The 27,496-nt window shown below is 38.3% G+C and overlaps 1 protein-coding gene across 2 annotated transcripts in view; it reads right to left on the bottom strand.

Annotated features, from left to right (window-relative positions):
* The window catches only part of uvrag (UV radiation resistance associated gene), a 76,394-nt gene that overhangs the window by 37,381 nt on the left and 11,517 nt on the right, over window positions 1-27,496 (bottom strand). For both annotated transcript variants that reach the window (XM_026328406.1, XM_026328405.1), the window contains exons 7-12: window positions 22,092-22,197; window positions 18,522-18,648; window positions 12,257-12,341; window positions 9,532-9,619; window positions 9,077-9,137; window positions 4,940-5,105 (exon numbers count right to left, since the gene is read on the bottom strand). In XM_026328406.1, the coding sequence (XP_026184191.1) occupies window positions 4,940-5,105; window positions 9,077-9,137; window positions 9,532-9,619; window positions 12,257-12,341; window positions 18,522-18,648; window positions 22,092-22,197 (633 nt within the window). The remainder of the gene's footprint in view (window positions 1-4,939; window positions 5,106-9,076; window positions 9,138-9,531; window positions 9,620-12,256; window positions 12,342-18,521; window positions 18,649-22,091; window positions 22,198-27,496) is intronic.

The raw sequence follows: 27,496 nt of genomic DNA on the forward strand, positions 1-27,496 counted from the left end.
AGGTGCAGACCCAAATAATGTTTAGGATTTCTGGCTGCTAAGTTGATTGCCTCCTTTATCTTTTTTTAAATGAAAAATATAAGAACTGAACCACTACCTAAAAAAAAATGGATATCTGTCAATGGATATACTCAAAAATGTGCATAAAATCTTATTTTTCACTATATTTGAACATAGGAGATTGTTATTATTGCACACAAATAATAAAAATATTTAATTTGCATTGAAGCTGAAATGTATCTTTTAAAATATAGATGCTGTCAATATATTTAGCTGTACCATAGGGCAGAGTACAAAGAAATAATAATGCCACATTTAAAAGGAGACCAACTGAGGATGTGCATACCTCTCTATATTATAGGTCTTTGAGCAAGATGTTTAACCCACCCTGCAGCCTCACCGTGCTTATCCCTGTCACTGGCAGGACAAGGTAGTTTGGGCATAATTTCCCATCTCCTATCCACATGGTCCACGTTAAAGGATGTAAAACTGCTGAAACCCTGGAACAATAACCTCTTTTCCTGGAGTGCACAGGTTCCTTTTTAAGCTGGCCTCCCTCCCCTGGCATTCATGTTCAGTGTGTTCAGTGTTCATGTGCTTCAACCAAGCAGTGATGTGTAAATCCCACTGATATATATATATATATATATATATATATATATATATATATATATATATATATATATATATATATTTATTTTTTATTTTTTTCGTTTAGCCAGTGATAAAAAAAAAGTTTTAAAAAATCTGATTTGCTTCAATTCTTTGGACGAAACACCATATGAGCCAGTGCTTGCTTTTTAATAGCAGGGGTCTGGTCTCAATCAAATTCTTGACATCTGGATCACATCTCCCTACTTCTGCCCCATGCAATCAGACAATGGAACTGTGCTCTACAAAATATGGGCACAACATGTAGTCAGAGTCCACTGATTTCAGAGGACATCTCTGACAGACTTGGAGATCCCAAAAAGGCCAAATGAGGTACCAAACAGGCCAGTCATTTTACACACCTTCCTTTTAAATAGAGACAGTTTCTGCCAGTTTCTGTGGCCAAGTACTGGAGAGCAACACAGATCAGATCTACACGTCCAGGCTGCTTTTTGTCTATAGCAAAATTTAAACATTTATAAAAATAAGGTACTTTACTCAGCAGATGGAAAAGAGTAAAGTGATTTTAGCCAAATTAAAAAGTTGAAACATATTCACATTCACTCCACAATGATTATGTGTGCTTGCAACACTTCCTACAGGCTAATAATGAGTTTTTTTATTTCTCAGCTATAGTCAGTGTTGAGAGCAATGTTTTATGTTAAAGATTAACTCAGGAAAATATTTCATTGGAATCTGCATGCACACTAGCTACTGCAGTGGAGCCACAGAATATAACCTGAAGATATGTGGATCTAGAAAGTCGATCTAGAAACGACTCATCACATTTCATAACTGACGTTAGGACAGCTTCCACTGAAATGGAGCTACATTAAACATGCAATAAAAAGTTCCTTCTGTAAATGCATGCCATTTTAACGACTGCTTGTTAATCCTACCACACTTTTAGAAACTGACCCAGAGCCACCTCACTTATCACCACCGGCTGCCTCTTTCCGACTTTTTAATCGCCCATTTTTGTACACATTTAAGGCTCAGCTAGTTGCTTTCCATCTCCCCACACATCATTTTGCTATGTTTCTGCAGCCCACGGGGGCCTCAGAGGTCATAAACATAGTTGGCCCCATTCAGAGACACCTAAGCTGGATTGTTGTGTCTGTTCAAAGGCCACACAGCCACTTTATTTTTTTGTTGCAGGACGCTGGTGTAAATATTCTGCATGGTTGTACTGGCAGTATGCAAAGTGACTCCCAATGAGCCTCTCCAGATGGTGTCATGACATAATCATCCACACAGAGATGGCTACTGAGTAACTTTCATCTAAACTGTTAAAATAAATGTAAAATAAAATATCTTTTTTTTCCCCACATGCTTTTCGTCTCCTGATATACAAAAAATATGTTCTGGACTGAGAGCACAGTATACCGGTAAACTCTTACGAGGGTTACACCAATAGCTGGCAAATATCTTTCATGCTATGTAATAAGCACCTAAACATAAAACACAAAAGATGACAATAAAAACAAAAGACTAGAGAGACTTTCTGGACTGCGGACATGATTTAAAATCAACATGTTGCCTACATCTCTTTTATTACCAGTTTAATTATTTACAATAACCTTAATCCAAATTTCTTGTTCCTTTACAGCCAAAACGTGGTTGCAATATTTCTTCAGCTTCCAAGAAAAATTAAACACATAATAAACATAGATATTATTTCAAATAAAGTAACAGATAAATTTAAAAAAAAGTCTGAAATAATGTACATTAAGAAGGCAACAAGGTTAAGAGCTGTCATGTCTTTTCTCTTCCAGTGGCTTTGAGCCTACCTACACTACTCGCTCAAACACTAAGAGGCAAATCATATTCCCTCACATCCACAGTTATCAGCAACACTGCTGATTATAGCATAGTCTTCTTCATTACTTCCACCTCTCACACTTACTGAAGGGGGTGTTGTTGCTGTGGAATGCCGATATGCATGTAAGCTGCATACCGGAGCATGTGCGTTCCAAGCAGGCAATTATCGTAACGCAGCAAGATTTTCTCTAATTGACTTGCTGCATAGTTACAAGACCACAACACTTACAAATAATAATTTCTTTACATTGGCCTATGCCGTGATTACAGTGCCTGTGCAATTCATAACCTACACAAACTGCCCTGACAAAGCCCCAGGGAATGTTAGATTTTCAGTTTATCATTTCCTGCTCTCTAGATTAACATAGTTTTCTTCAACTATGAATAGTTCTTGATTCAACCAAAATGATAATGCTGTAAAGATGTGAAGTAAATGATTATAGCCCTACGGTGCAACACAGACTGAGGCACATAATGAGCACTGTGAGTTTCCATCTTAGTGGAGCCTCATTCTCTAAACATCTGAGAAAAGTGAAAAAAGAGAATTGAGTGTTGTTAACAAGAGCAAAACATAAAAGCTTAAGACAGCACCTCCTGCCCAAGCTAATTAGGTCTGAAGTGGAAAAGAGAAGAGATGAGCAAAAGCAAGCATCTCCATTAAGGGTTCACAGCAATGTGATGTGTAACTCTGGAGGCCAAGTCCAAGTGAAGACATACAACTGTAGCCTGCACTGCTCTTGGTGTGTGTATTGATAAAGACATCAAGTGTCATCTGCCAAGCAGCACTACAATTGGGAAAAAAAAAAAAAAAACTAACCCAGGAATATGTTGAGAAAATTTTAACTATTTCCTAAGGGAAATATTTACACTTGACTATTACGTTGTAGAAGTTAAGGTTTCCCCTTCACAGAAATGTGTCATGGCACACAGCTAAACCCACAGAAGGACAAATTTTTCAACTGCAGGAAACTCATGCAAACCACACAAATGATGGCCCCACAAACAATCCTGAATGAAACCTGATAGGTGGAAATTATGTATATCAATGTTACTGTGACTTTGGTTCACATGTATAGAAATACAAGATTTCTTCATTTGGCCTATAGTATCCAGAAAGAACACGTTATCCATAACACTTAATATGCTTTGTTCTCTAGCCGTTGACCTCATATGTCATAGAAATTCTGTCTGACCTCAGAGTTTAACTGTTTTTTTCCTTCTTAATCCTAAATTTAATTGAAACAAGAAGAATGAGGACTACGTCTACACTAATTAAGTTGATGGGTAATGGATAGGGAAAAATTAAATTAACATGGTGTTGCATGACAAACAGTTTCCAAACAACGCATAGTAGGCCTTTAAAGAAATGTGCATATTAGCGGGCCATGTGTGGATATTTCATCCAATCCAAAACCTCTTGGAATTTATCTGTTTTTGCTCATAGAAAGAGTACTGCAGCTACCACCAGGTGATGGAAGACAGGAGACTCTAGTATGCTGCAATGCAGGGATGTGGTTAAAAAAATATATAATTCTCCTTGTATTCTGGTCTGCTAAGGAAACAGTCACTTCTGCTTACAGTAGTTACCCTGACAACTGCCACTGTGACCAAGATAAGCTTTGAATGCATGGATAGGACACCTGTGAGACACTTACACTTAATTTTCCAAAGTTCTTCAGCGCATGATAAAGTCAATTCTTGTTAAAAATGCACATTGCATTTCAGAGCAAACCTGATTGTGCATGGACTCGCTGTAGCAACCCATAATGGGATCCAAAAAAAAAAAAAATCATAATCATAATAATTCTGTCTTTAAATGTTTTTTTAATATATTAAATTTACCAAACTACATCTTGAGATTGAATTCAGTTTAGACAGATGCATGGTTTCTCTTAAACCTTAATAATTCCCATCCTTGATTTTGTTAATGTTCTAAGTGGTGTCTTATTATGCCATAGGGGATGGGCCATGAACTAGTACACCACTTCAATTCAATTTTAATCTGCACTAACTAACTGTGTAATATAAAACAATGTGCAGTGAAAGTAAATACAAAACATTTGTTCTCTTCTATTTACTGTGAGAAATTGATAAGATTGTATTCAGTGTGGGTTTTCCTACCCAGTAAAGCTCAACAGCTGCCAAAACTGCTGAGTGCAGCAAAAGTCTGAACACTTTAAATGTTTGTATGAACATTATCCATTATAATCCTGTTCACATGAGAGCATGGGAGAAAATATTTTTTCCTCAAAAGAAAGCAACATCAAGTCAACCAAAAAATTGCAAGCTATGATTGATCAGACTGATGATGACCAGGCAACATTGGTGTTCACAAAATGCTTATTCAAAACATTCAGTATTGTTCTGTATGCATTTCTATCACACATTCGGTTTATATTTGTGATGAAAATATCAGAATATTTTAAGCTTACATGTTTGATTTAGTGTTTTCATTTTCCCCACTTACTCTCTTTCCTTCTCAGTGAGTCTGTCCGTGATGGTGTCCTTGATAGAGGAGCGTGACCCCTTGTGGATCACTGGATACCTTAGAGGGATTTGCAAGAAGCATGAGATCATCAGGACCAGGTGTGCTGTGTAACCCAGGGCAACAGCTATGCTCCCATCATCCTTTGCTACAGAACACAAAGTAAAAAAAGAAAAAAAGAAATACACTTTTAATCAATCTGGGCTTTTAAATTAATCTACATCAACACAAAAATCTTCAATCTAAAACAAACTGATTTCAAAATGGCAGCATTTAATTGCCCTAAGTCAGTACTTTATTATATCAAAAAACCCTGAGCACGCAGTCAGCGATTTTTGTTTTGCTTAGAATGTGCTTTCATTACATGGAAAAATAAATTGTATTTACATAGACCATGCCCACAACCCAAACAAAAATCTATAAACATCCAACCAAAGATAGCTTGGTAACAAAGTATTCAGAGAAGGAAGAGTAGTTGCATTCATGTGGGGAAACTATTTTGAATGTGATACAAAGTGTGGCACAGCACATACAGTATATAAAAAAAAAACATTGGCTGCAGTGGGACACCCAGTTTCTTTGAGATGTGCTTGAGAAGAAAAAGGCATCACATATAACTATCCCTTCAGAGTCCAAATAATGTCTAGGATGGAAAACTGGATGCCTCTGTGAACATTTTCTGACAGGGAAAGGAACAGAGAACCATCTCATTTCAAGTACAAGAAATGGTTTCATGACAACCACGCTAAGTGGTTTCACATTCTCCAACAGCAGCAACACACTGCCTAAGGCTTAAAATAACCATGGTTTTTATCTTAATGCTTTGAAATAATAGATGATGGCAGCAGTGAGTGGATGACCACTTGGTTCATACTGTGCGTTATTCCAATTTAAGACAAATATCATTGCATTCTGCCTCCTGCATTTCTACTCCCAAATGATTAAGGCACCTGGGCTAAACAGCTTCCTGAGCTCTGTTGCTTTTGGGCAGCTAAAGGACATACCACTATAAGTGACACATTAGTAACTAGAACTGCTTATACCTGGCACGCCTGACAAGGAAGGCTTTGTTAAAAACACCTTAGTGCAGTTACCATGTTTGCTACCACTTGTACGCTGATGATACCCAGTTTTATTTACCAGTTTCCGCAACTGATAACTTCCTGGCCACTCTCCAGAACTGTCTAGCTAACATGAAAAACTGGATGGCTGACAACTTTCTGCAGCTAAATGAAAACAAGATAGAAATTTATTTATTTGGTCCAAATGCTGACAGCCCTTGGCCCTCCCTCTGCATATTTGCACAACTTGGTTAAGAATCCTGGTGTTTATATGGACTCTCTCTTAAACTATGAGAAACAAATCTGTAAGTTGTTCTTAGTCTTCCAACTAAGAACCATTTCAAAATTAAAACCTATTTTAACGCACAAAAATCTAGAAACAATTATTTATGCTTTTATCACTAGTAGATTGGACTATTGCAATTCCCAGTATACTGAACTGCCACAATCATCCCCAAACAGACTCCAGTTAGTACAAAATGCAGCTGCTAGATTTTTAACAGGAACAAAAAAAAGAAAGATCATATAAACCCTATTTTAGCAGAACTCCATTGGCTCCCAGTCAAATACAGAATTGATTTTAAGATTTTATTGATTGTCTTGAAAGCTCTTAATTGCTCTGCGCCACAATTTATTTCAGATATGTTGACCCCATACTCCACTTCTCACTCCCTCAGGTCAATTTCCCTCCACCAATATCGTCTGTTCCCACATCTCACCTAAAAACTAAGGGAGATCGTGCCTCCTCCATTGCTGCTCCTAAACTTTGGAATGACCTCCCTCTGTACATTAGGACCTGCCCTTGTCTAGACCATTTTAAATCTTTGTTAAAGACACACATTTTTAATCTGGCTTTAAATTAGCCAACACTTGAGTTACATTTGTCCATTTTTTGTGTCGTTTTTACCTTGCCCGATTTAATTTTTATATTGCACCTTTTTATATTTTGATCTATTTTAATTTTTTTTCTATTATTTTACTTATTTAACTGTTGTGTTTAGGGCTCAATGAGTGTGAAGCACTTTGGTGCAACTTCTGTTGTCTGGAATGTGCTATATAAATAAAATGGATTGGCTTGGCTTAGTTAAATGTAAAACATAGATGGCTCTCTGTACCACCCTATTCCATTTTGACTTGCAGCAGGATTAGGACCTCAACTAACTCTGACCCTGGTCTGTAATATGCTACATCGTGGGAGAGCAAGTTTGTGCAATGGGCAGAATGGAAGGATAACATGAATGCTTCTCTCTCCATTCTTCCGGTCATCTTCATACAATTTCTATATAATACATATATAACACATACATACATATATATAATACACTTTCATATACACCAAATAAACCATACCTCTACTGTGCTTACAGGTTGAAGTAGTTAGCAGTAAATGCATTAAGGTGTTTTCTGTTAGTCCTTCTGCCACAGCACGTGCTCTGTACTTTACTCACTAGTACGTGTCGACCTACACTGGACTAGGAGACAGAAGCAGGAGCAGACCTCCACTTTATGAGAATAAGTAATGGCTGCAAACACACATGGGCTGGCTGTCAGTACTACACAGTCTTAAAGACGTTAACAGGTGGAATGTGACAGCAGGGAGCGGAGGAGACCAGGAGTGGTATTTTTGAATTATGGATTCAGAGGCCTGCATGGCCTCACCAACTGTGAGGAAGGGGAATTTGAGAATGTTGAGTGGACAGTGGTGGGTGTGTTCTCAGACAAGTGCTGGAGACCATGGCTAACCATTCTTTACCCATTCGCTCCAGCACCTCTTCAGATCATCTGAGCAAATGAGAGGTCATGGTGTGATCAAGTTTCCCTTCCTGTGACAGCAAATCTCGTTTATCACAACACATTCAGCTTGACCCTTACTCTAACCTAACCCACCAGCATGATAACAAGGTCTTTGTGGCTATAACTGCCTGCTGACAAAACCTCTTTTATGTTCTGTTGCCTGAATCTGTGTATTGATATTAACCCACGTGAACTTTGTGGCCATGTCTCACTGGGTTGGTGGAACAGACAGAGAAGCATCATGTGACAAAACTCTTCAAGACTGTGGTAGTGCTGAACAATCCCTTCATCAGCAGCAAACAAGAGATTAGAAAGGCTAAGCATTCAAATAACAGAAGATTGCAACGCAGCCTAGTGTGCCCTCTGCCCAGCCTTTAACAGGCATCCAAACTCCAAACTGTTTCTTTACTTATAAAGAAAGCAAAATCTTCCATCCTTCCATCTGTTATCTATACCCGCTTATTCCTTAGTTAGTGTCACAGCGATCTGCTGGAGCCTATCCCAGCTCTCTTTGGGTGAAAGGCAGGGGTACACCCTGGACAGGTCAAAAGCAAAATCTTACTTATCTTTATTTTTACTGTGGCTTAATCAGTATGGTGCCTTCCCCTCCTTCTTTTTAGTACTTATATAACAGCAACACAGGAAATCATATTCAATTATTCTTGGCCTTTTCTACTGGGCTGACAAGAAAAATTCATTAAATTTTAAGACAGGAGAATAAAAGAAAGCAAAAAAAACAGCAGGCTTTGTGCATGTGTTTGTTAATTTGCTGTCTTTGCTGCAGGAAAGTGATTACTTTGATGTTCAATCACTGTTGACTCACCTAATATAAGACGTGTTGTCATATGTGAGGGAACTGTGACTTTGATTGTATACAAGTAGCCAAAGTCCTAGCTAGTAAAACCATTCACTTTCTATTGATGATACAATTAGGTCATTATGTCTTTTATGCATTAAATCAACATATCAGTAATTATAAAATCATGGTGCTTATGCACTTTAAAGACTGTAATACTACTGCATAGTAACACCTGCTCAATTTTCTAAATTATCATCCACAGCAGTCAAAATTATGATATAATAGATGTAGTATCTGTTAGATCATCAAGCTTGAAAATATCTAACTTTCCATTGCCCTGTTTCACTAATTATTGCCTTATAACTATAAGGACTAAATCTAAGACAAAACATTTGTTTAGCATGCCTTACCCCAGCTTATCAGATTGTAACCCTGAAACACATATGCAGAGACATAATGCATTACCTTGAAAGTCTTCAGAGTTTGGCAGCTTCACTCCACAGATGACATAATCTGTCTGATTAGCCTGTGGATTTAAATAAGAGGTTTCATGTTAAAGACAGTGATCAGACAACAGAAACAGCCCCAGACAAGATGAAAACCTGGGTGGAACAAAACACCGGCTTCAGTCCTGGCAGAGACACTTGCTTCATTTAAAGTATTTGTTTGTGTGTCTGACGTTTCAGAAAACTGAGTAACTGTAATGTAAGACAAGCAAGTTAAATGTAGATCATTATGAGTGATCAGAGATAGATGATCTTTCGAATTGGCACTGCCAGAATTAAGCATGACTAAAAGCACTGTAAAACACCTAAATATCTAAATAGCATTTTGCTTTATCAAAGCATTGTTTTGTAAGCACATAATTGTTTGCAGTTGTCTAGTCGTCAACATGTTGTGCAACATCAGGTCCAACTTACCACATCAATGGGGTAGATATAGGAAAGCTCAGAGAGGAGCTGACGACAGCGGAAGGTGAGCTGGGCGTTGGACTTGAGAAATTGCTCTCTGGGGATACAAAACCAGACACAAGATGACAGTGAGTAAGCAGCTGGCAGAGAGAAAATAAAAGCTGTAGTTAAGACTGGTGGACACAGGAGTGGTAATGCAGCAGAGAGACCAGAGAAAGAGCACAGATGAGATTGTATGGGGATGAAGAGTAGCTGAAAGCAGTTAAATTCACTGAAAATATAAAAGGACAGTTCATGTATGCAGCATAATGATGTGTGATAGCAGGTTAATGTCCCACTACAGCCAGTCTGCTTTTGTCTAGTCCGCACTTGGAAGAGAGCTTACTGACACAGCTGTGACTTATATTCGGTTAAACCGCTAAAAGAAAAAGTTAAATAACAGTGACAGTCCCAGTTAGATTTGCTGGGTGGTCCATCAAGCCCAGCTTGTCCTGTTATCAAAACAGGCTGAAGGACGTCCAGCAATTATGACCTGTGAAAAGTGTTGAAGCTTCAGAGTTTACCTCAGTAACTGTCATGTCAACTGTGGTTTAACCTGAGTTCTGTAACATGATGTTACAAATGCTATAAATGTTGTGTTCCTCTGTGGTAAAACTATTTCTTTGTACAAGGCACACAACTATATGCAACACTGAGATTTAAAAACTAAAAAATATTTAGATATTTCTTGTTGCTGCTAAAGCTATGAGCAGAATCTAAGCCAAAAAGCTAAGAGCAAAATCTGGCCAGAGAAATAAGTGCAACAAGCTGTACAATCCCAACATGTACTGAAAAATAGAAAAGTCTAGACGTTTGTGGAGAAAATGATACATTTTGTGTATTTTTCCTCTGAACAAGAAAAAATAATACAAAAGCAGTGAGGAACCTGTACCCCCTTATGGCAGTTCTTCTCATCATATTGTGATTCTAAATTTAAAATAAGACTATAGCTGAACTACAGATAAAGAACACACAAGCACACAAAATACAAAGAATAAGCATATAAATGTTAAGTGCTATTACTGAGCTGTGTTAACCCCCATCAACCAAATGAATGCAATGTAAAACATTTATCATAATCTGCAGGTAAAATGTCATTATGTACAGAAACAGCAAATAAGTCACTGGATCTGAATATACACATGCTGTTGTAGCTGATTTTATCTAAGTAGTAAAACAACATTTAACAGGTGGATGGCTAAACATATGAATTTTTATGTATGCCTTTAATTCTCTCTCTTTGGGTGCTCTGTACAGTCATGTGCACAATAGGTCAACATGTCATGCAGATAAAAATAAATTTGAGGAGAAATGGTTGGAGATGCACCCCAGTGTAATCCACCATGTGCACAAAAGTTGAAATGTTAGCTTCAGCAAATACAGTTGTTGTCTGTTCCAACTGTGAACTTCGGCTTGAACTAGTAATTATTATTTTTAATGCTAGATGACATAGCTGGGCTAATTGATGCACTTCATTACTTTAGTGTAAGTGGAGATGAAATAGCAATAACCTTCAGCATTATAAAGCGATGCTATGCTACTTCAATAACAACTGAAAGTTTCCATTAAATATTTAAGTTAATTAATTGTAACTTGTTTAGTACCAGCACAACAATTTATTTTGTTGACAGAGTCGGGCTAGCTGTTTCACACTTTTCAGTTTTTGTGCAAAGCCAAACTAATCTGCTGTCCATAGCTTTACTGTGAATTTAATAGGCAGATATAGGGTCAATCTCTGCTAAAAGATGGGCTAGTTTTAACAATCAGGTAGTTCATTTCAGTGATTCAGTGGCAGATTTTTAATTCCTGTTTGCTGCAGCAGTTGTATTTACATAAAACAACAAAATGAAAAATTTAACAAAGCCAGGCATTTTATAAATGTGTCATCTTTAGTTACCCTTGATAAAAATATCTTTCCTTCTGAAATGTTGTTCAATTATAAAATAGCATAATGGAAACATTCAAGTGACGTATAAATACATCAAAACTTTAGTTTTACAACTTTACAAAGGCGTATAGTTAAATAAACTTTGTGCCACTGATGACAGACATAATATATCTATCTCCAGTTTTGCAAGATAAGCTGTTCACCATCAGTGAAATATTAAACAGGAATGGGCAAAGGCTAAGACATGCATATGTATGCTTAACCTTCCACTAGCTAAATCAAGTAGTTAAATAAAAAAAAAATTTAAAAAAAAGGCACTTCCATGAAAAACATCAACAACAGATATTTCCAAGGAGTGGATGTTAGGCAGATGTACAAATGTCTGTGTTAATTTCCTGTTTGCTGGGTCTCTTGGCCCCTGCTGGCCTTCCTGGGGCTCTGGTTTACCCTCTGTGACTGCCAGGTACTTCTCAGACAAACAAAGCTGAATCCAGGGTCAGCAACCGCCGAACACATTGCTACAGGCCAAGTCAAACACAGGCCAACAGACTTTTTAGCACAATGTGCAAACTCTGTTAAGAGCACATACATAGGCAGTACCAGCCGCAAAAACATCCCCTTGTTTTGAAAGCGCAAGGTGGGAGGCAGGGTGCAGGGTGTAATCTCACAATTCAACACAACTGAGCAACATAGTGGGTCACATCATTCACTAGGCCCGCGGCAATGTCGAGTTGATGGATAAATACATTTTAAAGTATGCTTTCTTTGCAGAAATAAAGCAATCACTAATTACAGGTTCATACATACCTCTTAGCGGTACATTCCTTCTGCAGCTTGGTTAAAGATTCTTTCTCCTCCTTTAGACTCTCGTGCTGAGCGGAGAATGCTTCCTCTGACAGAGACAAAGAAAAAAAAAAGAAAATTATCAGGTGTGCGCTCTGGTCTACTATACCTGAACAGCCAGGTGGGCCTATGTTGGGTTGGCTGCCATCCACTGTTCAAACTTCAGGGAGATCAAACAGCTCTTTTGATCAAGCCAAAACCATTTCCTTTGACACCACATAAAACTAAAAAACATCTGTATGCAAATAACTGGATTTGTCAGACTCTGTAAAAACAGAGCTGGGCAAATAAATAAAATCAGACACATAAGACACAGTGATAATACAGCTTGTGGAAGTTGTGTAACTGAAATATTGGTGAGCTCACAATAATTCAATGTAGCACAAAACCAGACAGAACCAACGTATAATTTAGGGTTGAGTATTTCTGTAATCTGCATTTTTATAGCAACACATATGTTGGGATAGCAGACAAATGCAACTGATTTCTGACTTATGGTTCCACAGGATTTCAATTAAAAAAAGGCCATTTATTTCAATATTAATCATAATTTTTGTGATTTTGTTTTTATTAGTTTAACAGTTTTAGCAATTAGCAAATACATTTGTCATTATAAGTGACTATAGACAAAACAGTGATTTAGACTTATCAGAACACATCTTTGCTACATATTTATGTATGTATTTATATAGTGTTTCATGTTTTCATCTAGGATGGAAGCTGAAAATAGAAAAGGCATATAGACGATTTTGTATTTGCTTTGTCATGACTACTAAAGCACTTCGATTGCTGTCCTAAACTCCAGTTTATTGAAGAATGAAGAAAAAAAATATCACAAATATCACATTTGCACATCTGTGATGAAGTGTCTCCCTAACACAACTGGCCTTACATGACAAAAGGAAGACCATGATAATATAGGAGCCATGTAACCACAGAGTAAAGTTACTGCTAATTTGTACAGAAACTCTGATAGCGTTTTTTCTAATCTTCACATATATCATTTGACCAAAGCAAAAACACCTTTATATAGCGCAGTAAACACAAATAACTCATTGTTTTCTCAAATTTTGAACCCAGAGCTATAATGACTTCTGTAATTAAGCCTCTGTTAATGTAAACATAGTATTATCTATGGTTTCCCAAAGCCTTTATTGAATTCTGTTTAAAGTGTTGGGGTTCTGGGAGTGAGCCATCAAAAAAAACTAAATCTAACAACAAACTCCCCTTTTTTTCCATGTTCTCAGCAAGAATACAATCTGCTCTCCATCAAGATGGATGACAGCAGCTGGCAGAAAAAGTGAGTTTTGAGCAATTATTTTATCAAATCACATATTCTCTTTATCACACATTCCCATTTGCATCCATGTTGCTCAAATGAGCAACATAAGCCTAAGTGAAACTTCTAAAGAGCGGGGGAAGCAGAAAATGGAGGTACTCAGAAGTATCTCCATCAGATTAAGTTAGAACAGATATTGTGAGACAGAAATCAGACAGGCCATCCTTCTCTGCTGTGAGTGATGACACAAAAACATATTTTAACACGGACAGTGTGGGCCTGTATTGCTCTCTTGCTTTCATGTATTGCCCAGCTCAGTCCTATCTGTTCTAGCCATCCATCTTTTCATCCCGTCAACCCTCTAACCTGCTCCAGTTTGAATCACTGTATTATCAGAGACAAAATACAGCAAGTAACACGGCAGCGTAACTCAGCATTCTGGTTCTTTGCATGTTGACACATTTTCCTCCATATTAAACACTGAAGACTGGTTTACTTAGGATCCTCCTGTAATTTCTGACATGAGACGATGTACAGTAAGGCCTCTCTGGCTGCAGATGACGGTCTCCGTGGAATCCTAAAGTAAATCTAATCTAGCTGCAACATGGACAACTACTCCAATGGTATTGGGGTTTGTTTTCCTGGATTGGGTGAGGTACATAACTGTTTTTAAGGACATTAAAAGTTTTAAAAGCTGAAACCCAAGAGAGATAAATGCTTTCTTGTCAAAGTCTGTGGCCCTACAGGACTGCATTTTTAGAGCAAATTTATTTGCCCCGTGTGATGCTTTTCATGGGTAACTTGTGAGACTGCAGTTTAAATTAAGGGAATCTTTAGCCAAATGAAATAAAAAAAGAACTGAGCCAAGGTTTATTGTCATAAATGATACTACAAAATGTTCAGAGAAAATCCCATATACAAAAGCTTTAAAGGCAAATATAATCTGATTCATATTAGTTAAGTTTCACACTGACATTATCGACAGTCATTTAAAAAAAATGTGGCATTCAGGGCAGCTGTGAAAATTATGATAATAAAAATGTCTATGCTACAGACTTACAGCTTTCCACCAACTCATCAGAAAGTGAAATGAGATGTTAAATAATTTTAAAGGAATATACTATACTACTGTCCGAAAATAAATGTATAATGGAGGTTTAATAACAATAAAAATGTTCAGAAGACCAGATTGAATGCTGCATGTTGGAAAACAATTGTAAAGGATGTGTGTTTGTCTCCAACTAAAATTTTTCAGAATAGTCTTGTTTCAAAACTAATGTTCTTCGTGCTATTATGGAAAACGTTTGCGTGTAACATAGAGACTGAGTATGATGTCAGGGCAGTTAAAAAATTAGAAATAGGCAGAAAGACATCCTGCTAAGTCATTAGACAAACTTGGACTGCAGTACCTGTCAACCCTTACCGTGAGTCAAGATGGCAGCCAGCTGAGGATGTGGATGTGTAAAACTGTGTTGTTGCTAAAAGAGTCATAATGATGATAGTTTCAATATGAGACCTTTTCTCTGAGGTGACAAATACCTCCACACACCTTTCCTTCATACAACTGTGTTCCTTCCACCTCAGAAGCCTAACCACTGACATTTAGTGCTTAGGAGCCCTGGCTGAATAATAGTACAATAAATGCTGCACAGGCCTGATTTATGTTGTCCGCTCAAGGTGGAAGGAGGGAAATTAGACAGAAGGAAATTATGACAAAAGTGTAACCCCACCAAAACTAAACCAATTAATTCTGGGTGGAGGAAAGAAAAACTATTATTTTAAATTCACAGCTGTAAAAAAGGAAAATTCTGCAGTCATGCCCATGTGTCTTCTGTCATGGTTTGCGTTAAAGACATGTTTGGACTTATGTAAGTATGCGTGCATTTGCAGAACAGAAAAACAACAGTTATTCTCAAGTCTACACTCATGCTAAGATTTCCCTGTCTTTACTGTAAATCACTGGGCAATGAAAGGCTGGTCATTAACCTGTCATCAGGATGATACCAATTGTTTGTTTTTCAGTGCACATTATACTAGCACTGGCCAGGATGGTAAAGACGGACCACAGACATGAACAAAGACGCACACAGAACAGGCATCTGCAAGTCTGCAGCAACATTGTAATGGTTACTAAAATGTAGACACCAGACTTTCATCTCATCTTTATCTGCTAGTTCACATATAGATACACACACCTGCAGAAACACCACTTTATATTTGGGGTTTTGGGCCCATTTTGAGAAGGGATGATTTCTGGGAAAAACAGTTTGGTGTTATGTGCTAATGGGCCCTATGGCTGTGTGAACGATGGAAGACCACACAACCAGGTACAGATGAGGTCCTAAAAAGCATGACGAACAATGGAGATTAACAGTCCATATGGGATACCCTCTGGGGATACACAGCATAGTGATGTACTTATGCACACTGTTAAAATGTCAATAAAACTTTCAAAGAAACCTGTATCTAATAAGAACTTGAATGTGTGGAAATTCAACAAATTAAACTCTTGCTTCTAATTAAATCAAGACTGACATCAAATGGGTATATGAATCATCAGTCCTAAGCCACCAGCTTGCTTGTTAAGCAATCGATATTAATTGAATGTGACTAATGTGGCTTTTTTAAAGCTTGTGTGCGAAAAAAATATTCTAAATAAAATCTAAGCTACAACTGATAAAATCATATGTGTCTCAGAAATGAAAGATGAGATCAAATGAAACAAACAGGTTACAGTCCCAACCTAAACATAATCAGACACAAAATCAGCTGCTGTATAAAATACTATAAACTCCTGTCTCCGATAGTATCCTGTCTGTAATTAATGTAGGGTTTTTTTCTGATTGTGAAACAAATGAATATGTGCTGGCTGATTACAAGAGTTAAACAACAAGTTGGAAGTAAAGCAAAGCTCAAAAACATGTGGTTTTTGGCTTTTGAATTATGAGTCCATGGAGGAAAAAAAAAAAAAAAAAAAAAAGAAAAACAGCAAAAATTTCAGCACAGCCCTGCTTAGCTATAGCAATTCAATATATCCTAAAATTCTCTCTAACCAGCTGAAGGAATGTTTTTCTCTGTTTCTTAATAAACACCTGTCCAGTCTGGAAAAAAGCCAGGAAAGAGCTGCAGAGAAGGGGAGCAGCAGGTTGTTTTGCCTGTAGGCAGAGTGGTGACAGGTAAAATGGCAGAGGATTAACAGACATTTTTTAATATTCAGAGCACACAGAAAATTTCTCATTCCAATGCTCAGTTTTGTCTGTCTGAGTGTATATGTCTGCATCTATGTGCAGACTTCAACAAATGAAGTCTGCTAATGATTAGATGATCAAACTAATCATTAATAACCCCAGCCCCTCCCACTAGCACTACCACCACCACCGCTGCTACTACTGCTGCTGCTGCCACCCCCTCCGGTTGGTGGCTCAGTAAGGTGCCCTGCCTTTGGCTCAAACAGCAAATGACAATGCCATTGCTGATGATTACACAACCACGGTATACCTAGTCAGTGCATACAATGCATAGTGGAAAGCTGCACAGGAACAACCTAACTGTACAATACAGTCACTTGCTGTTCAGCTTTGCTGACTAAAAAAATGAGAAGCATAAAATCAAATCAGTGGATTAAAGCTGTGAAACCAAAAGCTGATAGCTCTTGATCCACATCTCCATGAAATATATCGTCATTATAATATAACAGTTTGTGGGTATTTACAATCAAAAAGCCAGTATTAAGGTGCAACCATATTTGTGTACATCTGTATGTGTATATAAAGTGTATTTTCCAACCCAAGGTTCCTTAATACTTCCTTTAATAAGCCTTTTATTTCCTCATCAACAGTAACAGGCAGCAATAAAACACTCCTCAGCTCTCAAGACATCAGAGATCAGAGCTGCAGACCTCACAGGGTTAACAAAATAACAGCACTGAAACATTGCTGTTTCTTTAGAGGCCTGGCACAGGATGCAGTCAGTCATTATGTGCAGTTAAGAGTCTGTACACATTGTAATGAGCTTGTATTTAATTTATCTCCTCTGTAACTGGTGACACAATAAAGGGAAAACGTGGAAAAATTAACTGGCCTTCTTGATTTACAGTAACTGTAGAGAGATGCAATTGAGCATTATAGAGATTATAGTAAAGACATTTTGGTTATTTCACTTATTTTAAGAGCCATAGTCAAAGGAATTTACATTATTATTCAAACTGAAACTGGAAAACGTAGGTCTTAGTATAAACAAAAATTATAGTCAAACTGTGTCATAAGAACATTCTCTAATCTCTTTACAATTAGTAGCTGAATCAGCCTCTTGAGGTTAATAATAGAATGACTGCGAGTTTTGATTTGATTTGCTAACTGTGTTTTGACCATTATACTAAGTCTTCTTACACAAGCTTGATTGGAGTCATGCTGCATCAGAGACAACTAAATAAGTTGCAGAAGCACTGATGGATCATTTAATGTGACACTTAGGCTCTCTGTGCCTTTCATGTCTTTTACCAGTGTGTTTGTGTTAGTACTAGCTTTAGTTTGAGGGTAAAAACACTGATACAGTGTATTGATTAGACAGAACAATATTCTATATCATTTTAGCCTGAAACAGAAAAACACTGCTCTATCATCAGGGCAGCAAAAAACATTCGTAGGGCTAAAATGACTGGTATGATTATATCACTTTTAAACTATTCCCTAGGATAATTCATACCCATAATTCACTGGATTGCACCATTTGAGATATGTTTAATCTGCTTGCATTGAGTTGAGTCATTTTCAGGACTACAAGTACTAAAATATTGTTTGTGCTTCAGAAAATTAACAAAGCAATTAAAATCCATCCATATACCCTAACTCCACTTTATAGTACACAACAACAAAAACTAAGTAATAGTACCACAACTTAGTAATAAAAACTAATATTGTATTAACAGACAGTGCGTGGTGGACACATTACCTTTTTTCTGAAGCTGCACCTTATCCTTCTGCTGCAGGTCGATCTCCCTGCCAAGCGCCTTTCTCTGCCGCTGCAGCTCACTACGCAGCACAGCTATTCGCAGCTGCATGCACTCCCGTTCTTTTTTCTGTTCAGAGGACAAGAGAAGATACAACAGATATGGAGAGAAACAGAGAAAGAGGATGAAGGAAAATATTTAGTAGATGGTCACAGCATTTTAAGTGTTCTTTTATGAAGACCTCCTAGATTCTCTCAAAAAACAATCCATGTTTCTGCAGGCTGATCCCATGTCACAGCTAATATTCACTATCAATAATCCACAATTTGCTGTCGACAACTATTTACATTTAACTATTTACAGCAGTACTATATTTACAACTCATTACATTTTAGTTCGTTCTAGACCTTTCTGACCAAAAGCAAACAAACAAAAAAAACTCCTGTGATTAATAAGGCCTACAGCACATTCAGGTGTTAAAGTCCCAGGGCCTGGCTAAGTTAAAAGAAGGAAGAATGACGTAAGGGATTTTTTTTACTGTTGGACAGAGCTAGATTAGCAGTTTTCTCCAGTTTGTATTTATTCCAAGCTAACCTAACTCTACAATCCAACTTTATATTTAACAGATGAATATTAGTTTGGTATTTGTCTTCACAGCAACTTCTCAGTGATAATGCAAACATCAATGGGTGTAAAGGAAGTATTTAGGATAAGACATTTACAGGCAGTAGTAAGTGGCCTGGATCTGGACATGCTGGAAGAGTGTGAATCAGATGGGACTGACTCCTGCCCATCCTTGCGACTCTTAAGTATAAGCAGGTAGAATAGATCAGTGCGAGGTCGCGGTTCAGAGTTCACTGCCTCAGTCGTTCAGTCGGATTTTTCCTTAGAACCCAACTAATAATTGTTCATAAAAACCCTCACAATTTCGCAGAATCCGCAAATGCTAAATTAATAAGAACAATATAATTTACTAATGTAGGTCCCTAATTTATTGACTAATAATATATTAAGCTGAGTTTGAAATGAAATTAAAGTGTTTTGAGAGCATATCTGGGGTCATATTTAGGGTTTAAACTATAAAAATAGGCAATTATAGGCATTCTTTTGACCATATCCAAAATTTGCAGTTTTTCACAATTCACGGGGGCTTTAGGAGTGTAACACCCGCGAATTTTGGGGGTTTACTCTATAGGAAGTGGATATAAAGTACAGACATAGTTGGCAAAGACCAAGAAAGAGTGCTCAGTTGGCTTTCATTACGTAAAGATAAAAATACTATTTAACATCCAGCACTGAAAGCCCAGCACAAATATGTGAGACAAACTCATTAAAGAGACCACCATAAAGTCCATCAACTCCTGTGTTTAGCCACGACTTTCATCTGGCATCTCTCACACAACATGCTCCCTACACCATCAGTGTACAGGGAATTTAGTCAAGCTCTAGCCCTCCTTATGGTGTGTCCATTCATCAGGCATCATGTCTCTATCTGTTACAAAGAGATTCTCCACTGGACTAAACATCTAAAGAAGAACAGCACAGAGGATTCATGGATTGACAGCTATGGCTGTGTTATACAGTGGATAACTGGAGCCTGTCAGAACCATATAATGAAAAAAATAAGTTAAGTTGAACAGATAGAACAACTTCAAAACATACAAAGAGAGATTTAAGAGGTGACAAAGAATTGCGTGGATGCTGACAAAGAGTTGGGTGAGTTGAAAGAGAAAAACATGAGATGTAACAGTGACATGGATAATGGAGAGTTGAGAGAGAGGGTACTTGCTGGTAGGATAACAGAGATTCAGAACGTGTTTTTCATCCTGTACCTTGACAACAGCTACTGTGGCATCTCTCTCTCTCTCTCTCTCTCTCTCTTTATCTGTCTCACACACACAGACACACACACGCACACAGACACTCACACAGACACGCACATGCACACTTAGATAGTGATCATAGCCAGGGTCTGAGAAAACAGAGATATGCTTCTTTTTGAAGATTTCTGAGGGTTTTGTGACAAAAACACAGAGAAGTATCAGGCACGGAGAGAAGACTCACTGATAGAGCCTCCATCTCACCAATGTGTCACACCCTGATGCTTGCATTTTAACCACCACTGGTTTTGGCACGAACCATGAGCCTCCTACACTTTCACTCAGTAATACAGTGGACAAGTGTGCAACAGCTATGTGAGTTTGTGTGTGAGAGGAACTGTAACCCACCAGCAAGGCCCATCTGACTCCTAACATCAAACAGCAATGGGTCAGCTGAGTAAATAAGCAGCAGACATGGGGGGAGCATGTTATTACCCAGCAGATTAATGGCAGAGTGTGGGTGAGAGGGTGAAAGGGCCATGCCCTGAGGTTGGTGGCCTCCACTCTGTCCCCCTTTGATCCATGCTCACTATGACGTGCACAGAAGGATAGTACAGGGTTCTCCAAAGGCAAAGAGGGAAACCCTTAGAAGAGCCACACAATGCTCCACTCACTCCAACTTGGTATATTACAGAAGGGTAGAGGACGAAGGATTATGTGATATATTAGCTGATGTGAGCTTTGAAAAGGATTTTAATGAATGTTTCAGTGAGGGCGAAATATCAGAGACAGGTTTGTGAAAGGAATCCATTGTGGCAAAAGAATGGAACCTCAATGTCTTTGTGGGAAGACTATAGTGGAGCTGCTTCAATAGGTGGGTGAAGATCTAGGGAAAAGGAATGAGCCCTATCAAAAGCTGATGAAAAGCATAATGGAAAGAAATGCCACTATAGAATACCTAAGAGACACTCAAAACTTTTACATTGTGCAAAAGCACATACACAACTCATGCTGAAAAGTGTAAAACACTGTTGGCACACAGAAACATCCCAGTTGCTCAAAGTCAATTTCAGCATGTAAGGTATGTAATCATGTGACCAGAAAAATGCCTTTTCCAAAGACAAGTCTACCTGGAGGGTGAAAACACCAAAATGTCACTGCCTCAGGGCCTTTATAACAGAATAAGTAAGGGGATGCTTTCAAAATGAATGTTTACATTTAAAAACAATGTCAAGCCTGGGATCAGTGTTCAGTTTTAACAGCTGTGGGGCTGCCAATTCCAACAATGTTAAATATGCTTTTTTGTTTTTACTTTGGATCCTAGTTAAGGATATGACAGGAGGTAGAATCATAAACAGAGAACTTTGGTCGGAGGTTTATCATTTAGGCAGGTGGGATTTTGCTCATTCTCCATCAAAACAAAAGACAGCTGCCCAAAAGGTATAATTACATTTCACATCGAGATTATATCCAGGTCTTTGGGTGATACAAGTTTAAATCCTGTACTGTGTTTATGTGTCTCCTGATGGTTAGCATTAGTGCAGAGGTCAGCATGTCATTTATTGTTCATCACAACACTTACCATGCTGCTAATTAAAGTTCAAATCTTATATAGCAAACTATCACTATAGCATAAGCAGATAAAACACTAACATAGACTGCTGAAGACAAGCAAATAAGATGCCTAAACACTGATAAAAGGGACGTTGCTGATGGGTTGAGATACACTGCTGCTGGGTGACTTGTGCTCACCCGTTCTGTGCAGGTCGCTGTCGTCCTTAGCTTCTCTTCAATCTCCTTCCCAATCTTCTGCACTGTCACTTGAGTCTGCTTGATGGCTCTCTGGGCTGTGTGGAGTCTACAGGAGGGGGAGAACTCAAAATTAAAATCTGCATGATTGTTTGTAACCACACATTGGACGACAAGAACAGCTATCTTTCCAAGTGGCCACTAAATTGACTGGCTGAAAAAAATTTGCCCATTATGGCTACAGTGACAATTTGGCCTCCATTGTAAGAATTATGACTGTCCCCATGTGGAAGACTCATTGTGTAGTGTGTTTGTTTCTTTTTCTCGTTTACTGAGGACGATCTTCATTGTCCCTGCCCGTCTCCAAAACCATAAATGTTAATGATGAGTTATGATGTTAACCAAAAGGATAGAAAGTATATTGAACATTCCCAGTGTTAAAAGTCTACAGTTCATTATTATTTTTTATTAGGGTCTACAGGACAGATAAAGTTCTTAAATACCACAAACCACAAATATCACAAAAACACTTCAATCACTTTTATTCTTTAGTAATTTAACCACAATATGAGATCAAAGGTTGTCTAAAAGACCTGAGGTTTTCAACCCCAGAAAGTGAAACCTTCAACTTATTAATTGAAATCAGAAAGTCAAAGCATTACTTCCAAAAGCCACATCACTATCCTCTCTGAAACTGGTGAAAAGCATGAGTACACAAATGACAAGGAAACGCATTATTTCGACTATCAATCACAGAGGCAGTTAACTTCCAACAATGTTCTCTTCAAGCACAGAGCCACCAACAATTCATCAAATTCAACAAAAAAACCAGAGCAACTTACAAAGGACAAATAAAAGAGGAAGCTGGCATTTAGCAGTCGAAACATCTGACTCATATTAGATCAGAAATGTCTCAATGCCATGAAAACTGGACTGGACAGTAGTTACCTTTCTCTACATTTCTCTTGTTCTGTTGATGAATAATTTCAACAAAATGGTTGGTTTGATAAAAGTTGCATCCAACTCAGACACTGGTATTTACATGCCAGACATGGAAATCTTACTTTAAGCATTAAGCATTAAGATGCAGTTGCTCCTTGCTTTATTTTTTTCTACTAATGGTTATTGTACTTCTTCAGGTTGAGTTCATAAGACACAAGCAGAAACAAGAGAGAGTGATTAGACTGGACAGAAGATTGTAGGAGATTGTAGTTTGGGTCATAAGGGTGATTTGAACAGAGTTTTCCTTAGGTGTGCTTGCTTGTAGTCTTCAAAATATTGCCTCTTGAGTGGGTTTACTACTAAGACGGCCTTCTTAACAGGCTTACAGCTTGGTGGGGTCATTTCACAAACCCTACGGGCTCTTTGTTATGAAACTCAAACAGTCACTTTTTGATATTATTGTCTGTTTCTGGCAACCAACTCAAAAAATGTTTCTATAATAATGTAAATACATCTTTAGGGAGGAGTCCAATAGGAAAATCATTTCATGGTCTCTGCCCACATTTTTAATCTGCCTAAAGTGATTGCAGTTGGAAATAGTTTTTAGGAACATCAGGGCAAATCTGTTTTGACAGCTTCATCTGTTTAGGTGATTGCAATGGGAGAATCTGATATGGCCTTTTCCCCCAGGTGAGAATAGTTATCTCTTCTCTCCTTTTCACGCATGTCTGCCCCCTTATCGTTCCCTGACTCCTGGCCTAAAGGCCATGGAGACCTGCCCATCAGGTTCTATCAAAATCTATGCAACAGCATGGGGCAGGAGATTTACAATGTACATATTCATTGGGGCAGCTGTCCAGACAACCCCTTCTCACAAGCCACAACAACTTTCCTTTTCTAAGGCATGAGTGGTACCCAACAACTCTACCATGGGGGACATGCAGGAAGTTATGACTGAGGCTGTGCACTCAACCCCTGATTGTGATATACATCAGAAAAACAATAACATTTGCTCCTTTCTACCAGATCCTCCAGGAGTGTCAGATGAAACTTGTGCTTTTGAAACTTTCAGATACTGTGACAGAGGGAATCTTGTAGAAAAACCCTGAATAGGGATAGTATAATCAGAGAATAGATAAATAAATAAAATAATAGATGATCTTCCAGTTCTTTACAACAAAAAAAAAAAAAAAAAAAAAAAGCTTTCAGAACATTTGGAGAGCAGACTGGTCAGCTCTCTTGCCCATGTCTCCTGTGATCTTTTGATTTACCTTTACTGATTATCCAGTATCTGCATGTTTGCAATCAGTACTGATAGGATCTGTGTAAGACACCTGGTTGCACATTATTTTTCTTCTAAGACAACAAGAGTAAACATCAAGTCGATGCCTTATGTAGCACTGTTGCTTAAAAAGGGAGATGTCAATGACAAAATGCCAATTAATGTATATGCAACAGCACAAGTTGGCCTCATAATACCTGTCTGTCTTTCTTACTTGGAGTCAGTCTTCCAATTCCTTCCTTTTATATTACTGCTTTTTGTTCTGAAAAAATACTTTAACTGAATTACAAAAACCTTTGTGTGTGTGACAGAGAAAAAGGAGGTAAAATAGTGGAGGCAATAGTAAGCTTTAACAAAACAAAGTCTGATTCAAAGTCTATACACATATACAGTGGCCTTTCCAAAGCAGTATTCTGAATGTACTGTACATCGTGTAGCCTGGCCAGTCTTCCAGCTGTTCATCACATGCAAGTGTGCCCAGTGCACTTGTCAAAACAAATGTGGGTCAGAGGAAACAAGCCCAAGAACAAATGACCTGATTGAATTCACTTCCAGCAAGCATTTTTCAAATAACACAGGGTGAATAGGGCAGCCAATTAACCAAATCCAAACAAGCTTAGAGACATTTTGAGACAACAAATTGAGGACAATGTCCTCATATCACACCTCCGACAGGAACAAAGTAAACAGCACAGCAGCAGGAAAATTACAACAAACAACATTTCTAGATTCTGTCTTTATCTCATTGCCAAAGAATGTCAACACATTTAACCACCTGCTATGTACCTCACTTCCCCATTGTCTCCATCTACATGGAATGGAAGATAAGATTACTGCAGTGAGGTTTCTTTAGCCTGCCTGCATATGCAATCCTCAAGGCTGAAGTTTTTCCATATGGATTTGGTGAGTTCCTATTAGCCATGTTTACATGATAACTACAACAGAGATTCAGGGAAGATGAAGAATGATGAGAAAAGATATTTTTAATCTCAAAGGGTCAAAAATGGGTCATGCATTTTCAGGAACGTTTTAGATGTTTGGATCCCCAGCATAACATCCTTGTTTTGTAGGAAAAATCTCAAAACTGTTCTTCATAGTTACTTAAGTTGTCTTGGGTAGTAAGTCCAGAATTAAATAATGAAAAATAGTGTTTTATATATGTAGCGCCCCCTACCTTTTATAGCAGTTTAATTGGGAACAGCAACAGGTTCAATAAACTAATGCCTAAGAGATATTGGATGTCACTGAATTAAATACTTGTAAAAATCTACTCAGGATAAAACCTGTTTTCACACATTCACTGGTCTGAACTCAAAGGGAAAATTTCACAAATGCTAGAACTACCGAATTGACCTCTGTGGCAAATACACTAACATACACATGGCTCATACACGTCAAAATATTAATTAATTCAATACAATTCAATTCAATTGTATAGCACCCAATCACAATACAAATCATCTCAAGGCACTTTACAAAAAAAAAAAAAAATACAACAAATCCCAAGCACTTGGCGACAGTGGAGAGGAAAAACTCCCTTTAACGGAAGAAAAAACCTGCAGCAGAGCCGGGCAGAACCAGTTACTACTCAGTTATTACTCTGAATACTTACAGGTCTGAAGGCTTGATGGACAAGAAGTCAATGCAGACTAGATCGAATGGCCGATTGCTAGTCATGTGGTTCAGAGGTGCAGCTTTCTTGGGCAATGTTTTTTCTCGTTACACGCCGGCCACAGTTCTTTACATACTGCTAAACATATGCGGACATCCTGGGTCAATAGAAGTGATCTCTCAGGAGTTCAGTTGTTGTCTCTACTCCCAACTGACCGGAGTCATCTTGCAAGGAGTGAAGTACTTGGGACCAGTACCTTGGAGGTAAAACTAACTGTAGCTTCTTTTTCCCACAGGAACTGTTGGTGACTCTGTGCAGAAATTGATTCATGATCTTCAACTTGGATCCCTGCCGTTGTTACAAAGCAACGGTAGCGTTGGAACACCTTATGCCAGTAAGTATTTTACAGGATCCTACTCTTGCGCTTTCAACTCTTCATTGCAACTTCCTGGCTTGTACTGCAAACTGAAGTTGTACGTAGCTAATGCCACTAACCAACAATGGCCCGTCGCACTTAGATTGGCACTGGACAACACATAGGTAAGGGGATTGTTGTCCGTTTTAACTTTAAACTGGCCACCACACAGGTCGTCGTGGAACTTCTATACAATGGCTCATTTAAGCGCCAGGAACTCCAACTGATGAATAGGGTAACACTGCTCGGATGGACTCAGTTTTCGGCTAGCAGAAGCCACGTGTCTTAAACTATTTGGGTGTTCCTGATTCAGGACAGCCCCCAGTCTACTCAGACTGGCATCAACTTGTAGGACGTAAGGTTTGGTGGGATCTGCAAAAGAGAGTACTGGAGCATGGGTGAGACAGTAAATGATTTTACAGGAAGTATCTGTACAGTTGTCATCCCAACGCTCTCCAAATGGCCCAGACTCTTTGTAATATTTCTTGACATCTACTGCCTTTCTGTTTTGGCCAGACGTTGGTGGATAACCTTTGGTGAGCTCCATCAATGCCTGAGTAGTCTTTTATGAATCACCGGTAGACTCCACAAAACCCAAGAAATGACTTCAGGTCAGTGGGCATCTTCCAGCGAGTTACTGGCCCTGCTCTTCTTCTGGGCTGCCACAATGGGCGATGCATGTAGACTTCTCGACTCCTTAATGATTTCAGCTGTTAACAATTCTTTGATGTGACATCATACATCCTCGATATCACCCGGTGATGTGCGATGTGCTTGGAGCGTTCTCTGAATGACCTGTTGTCTTGCAGCCTGATGTTATGTTCAATCCCGCTGGCTAATCCAACATCTCACTCATTGGTGGAAAACACATCTCCTCTGGCAGACAACTTCTGACGCAGTCTCCGTTCCCAGGCCTCAGGAATAGCTGACTCGCCAAAATCAAACATTGGGTCTATTACTTTAGTGCTGTTGTGGCCTGCAGAAGGCACTGCGAGCATGTCTGTGGGATACACCTGTGCCACTACTGTTCCTGCAGGAATAGAAATATCCTTAGATGTATCATTATGAACCAGGAATTGGATATTTTTCCCATCTACTACTGAAGTACTAAAGGGGTTATGAATGTTCCAGCTGGAAGTTTGTCCTCCTTAGCTGTG

The sequence above is a fragment of the Mastacembelus armatus genome, chromosome 14 (genome assembly GCF_900324485.2).
Source record: "Mastacembelus armatus chromosome 14, fMasArm1.2, whole genome shotgun sequence".
Lineage (NCBI taxonomy): Eukaryota > Metazoa > Chordata > Actinopteri > Synbranchiformes > Mastacembelidae > Mastacembelus > Mastacembelus armatus.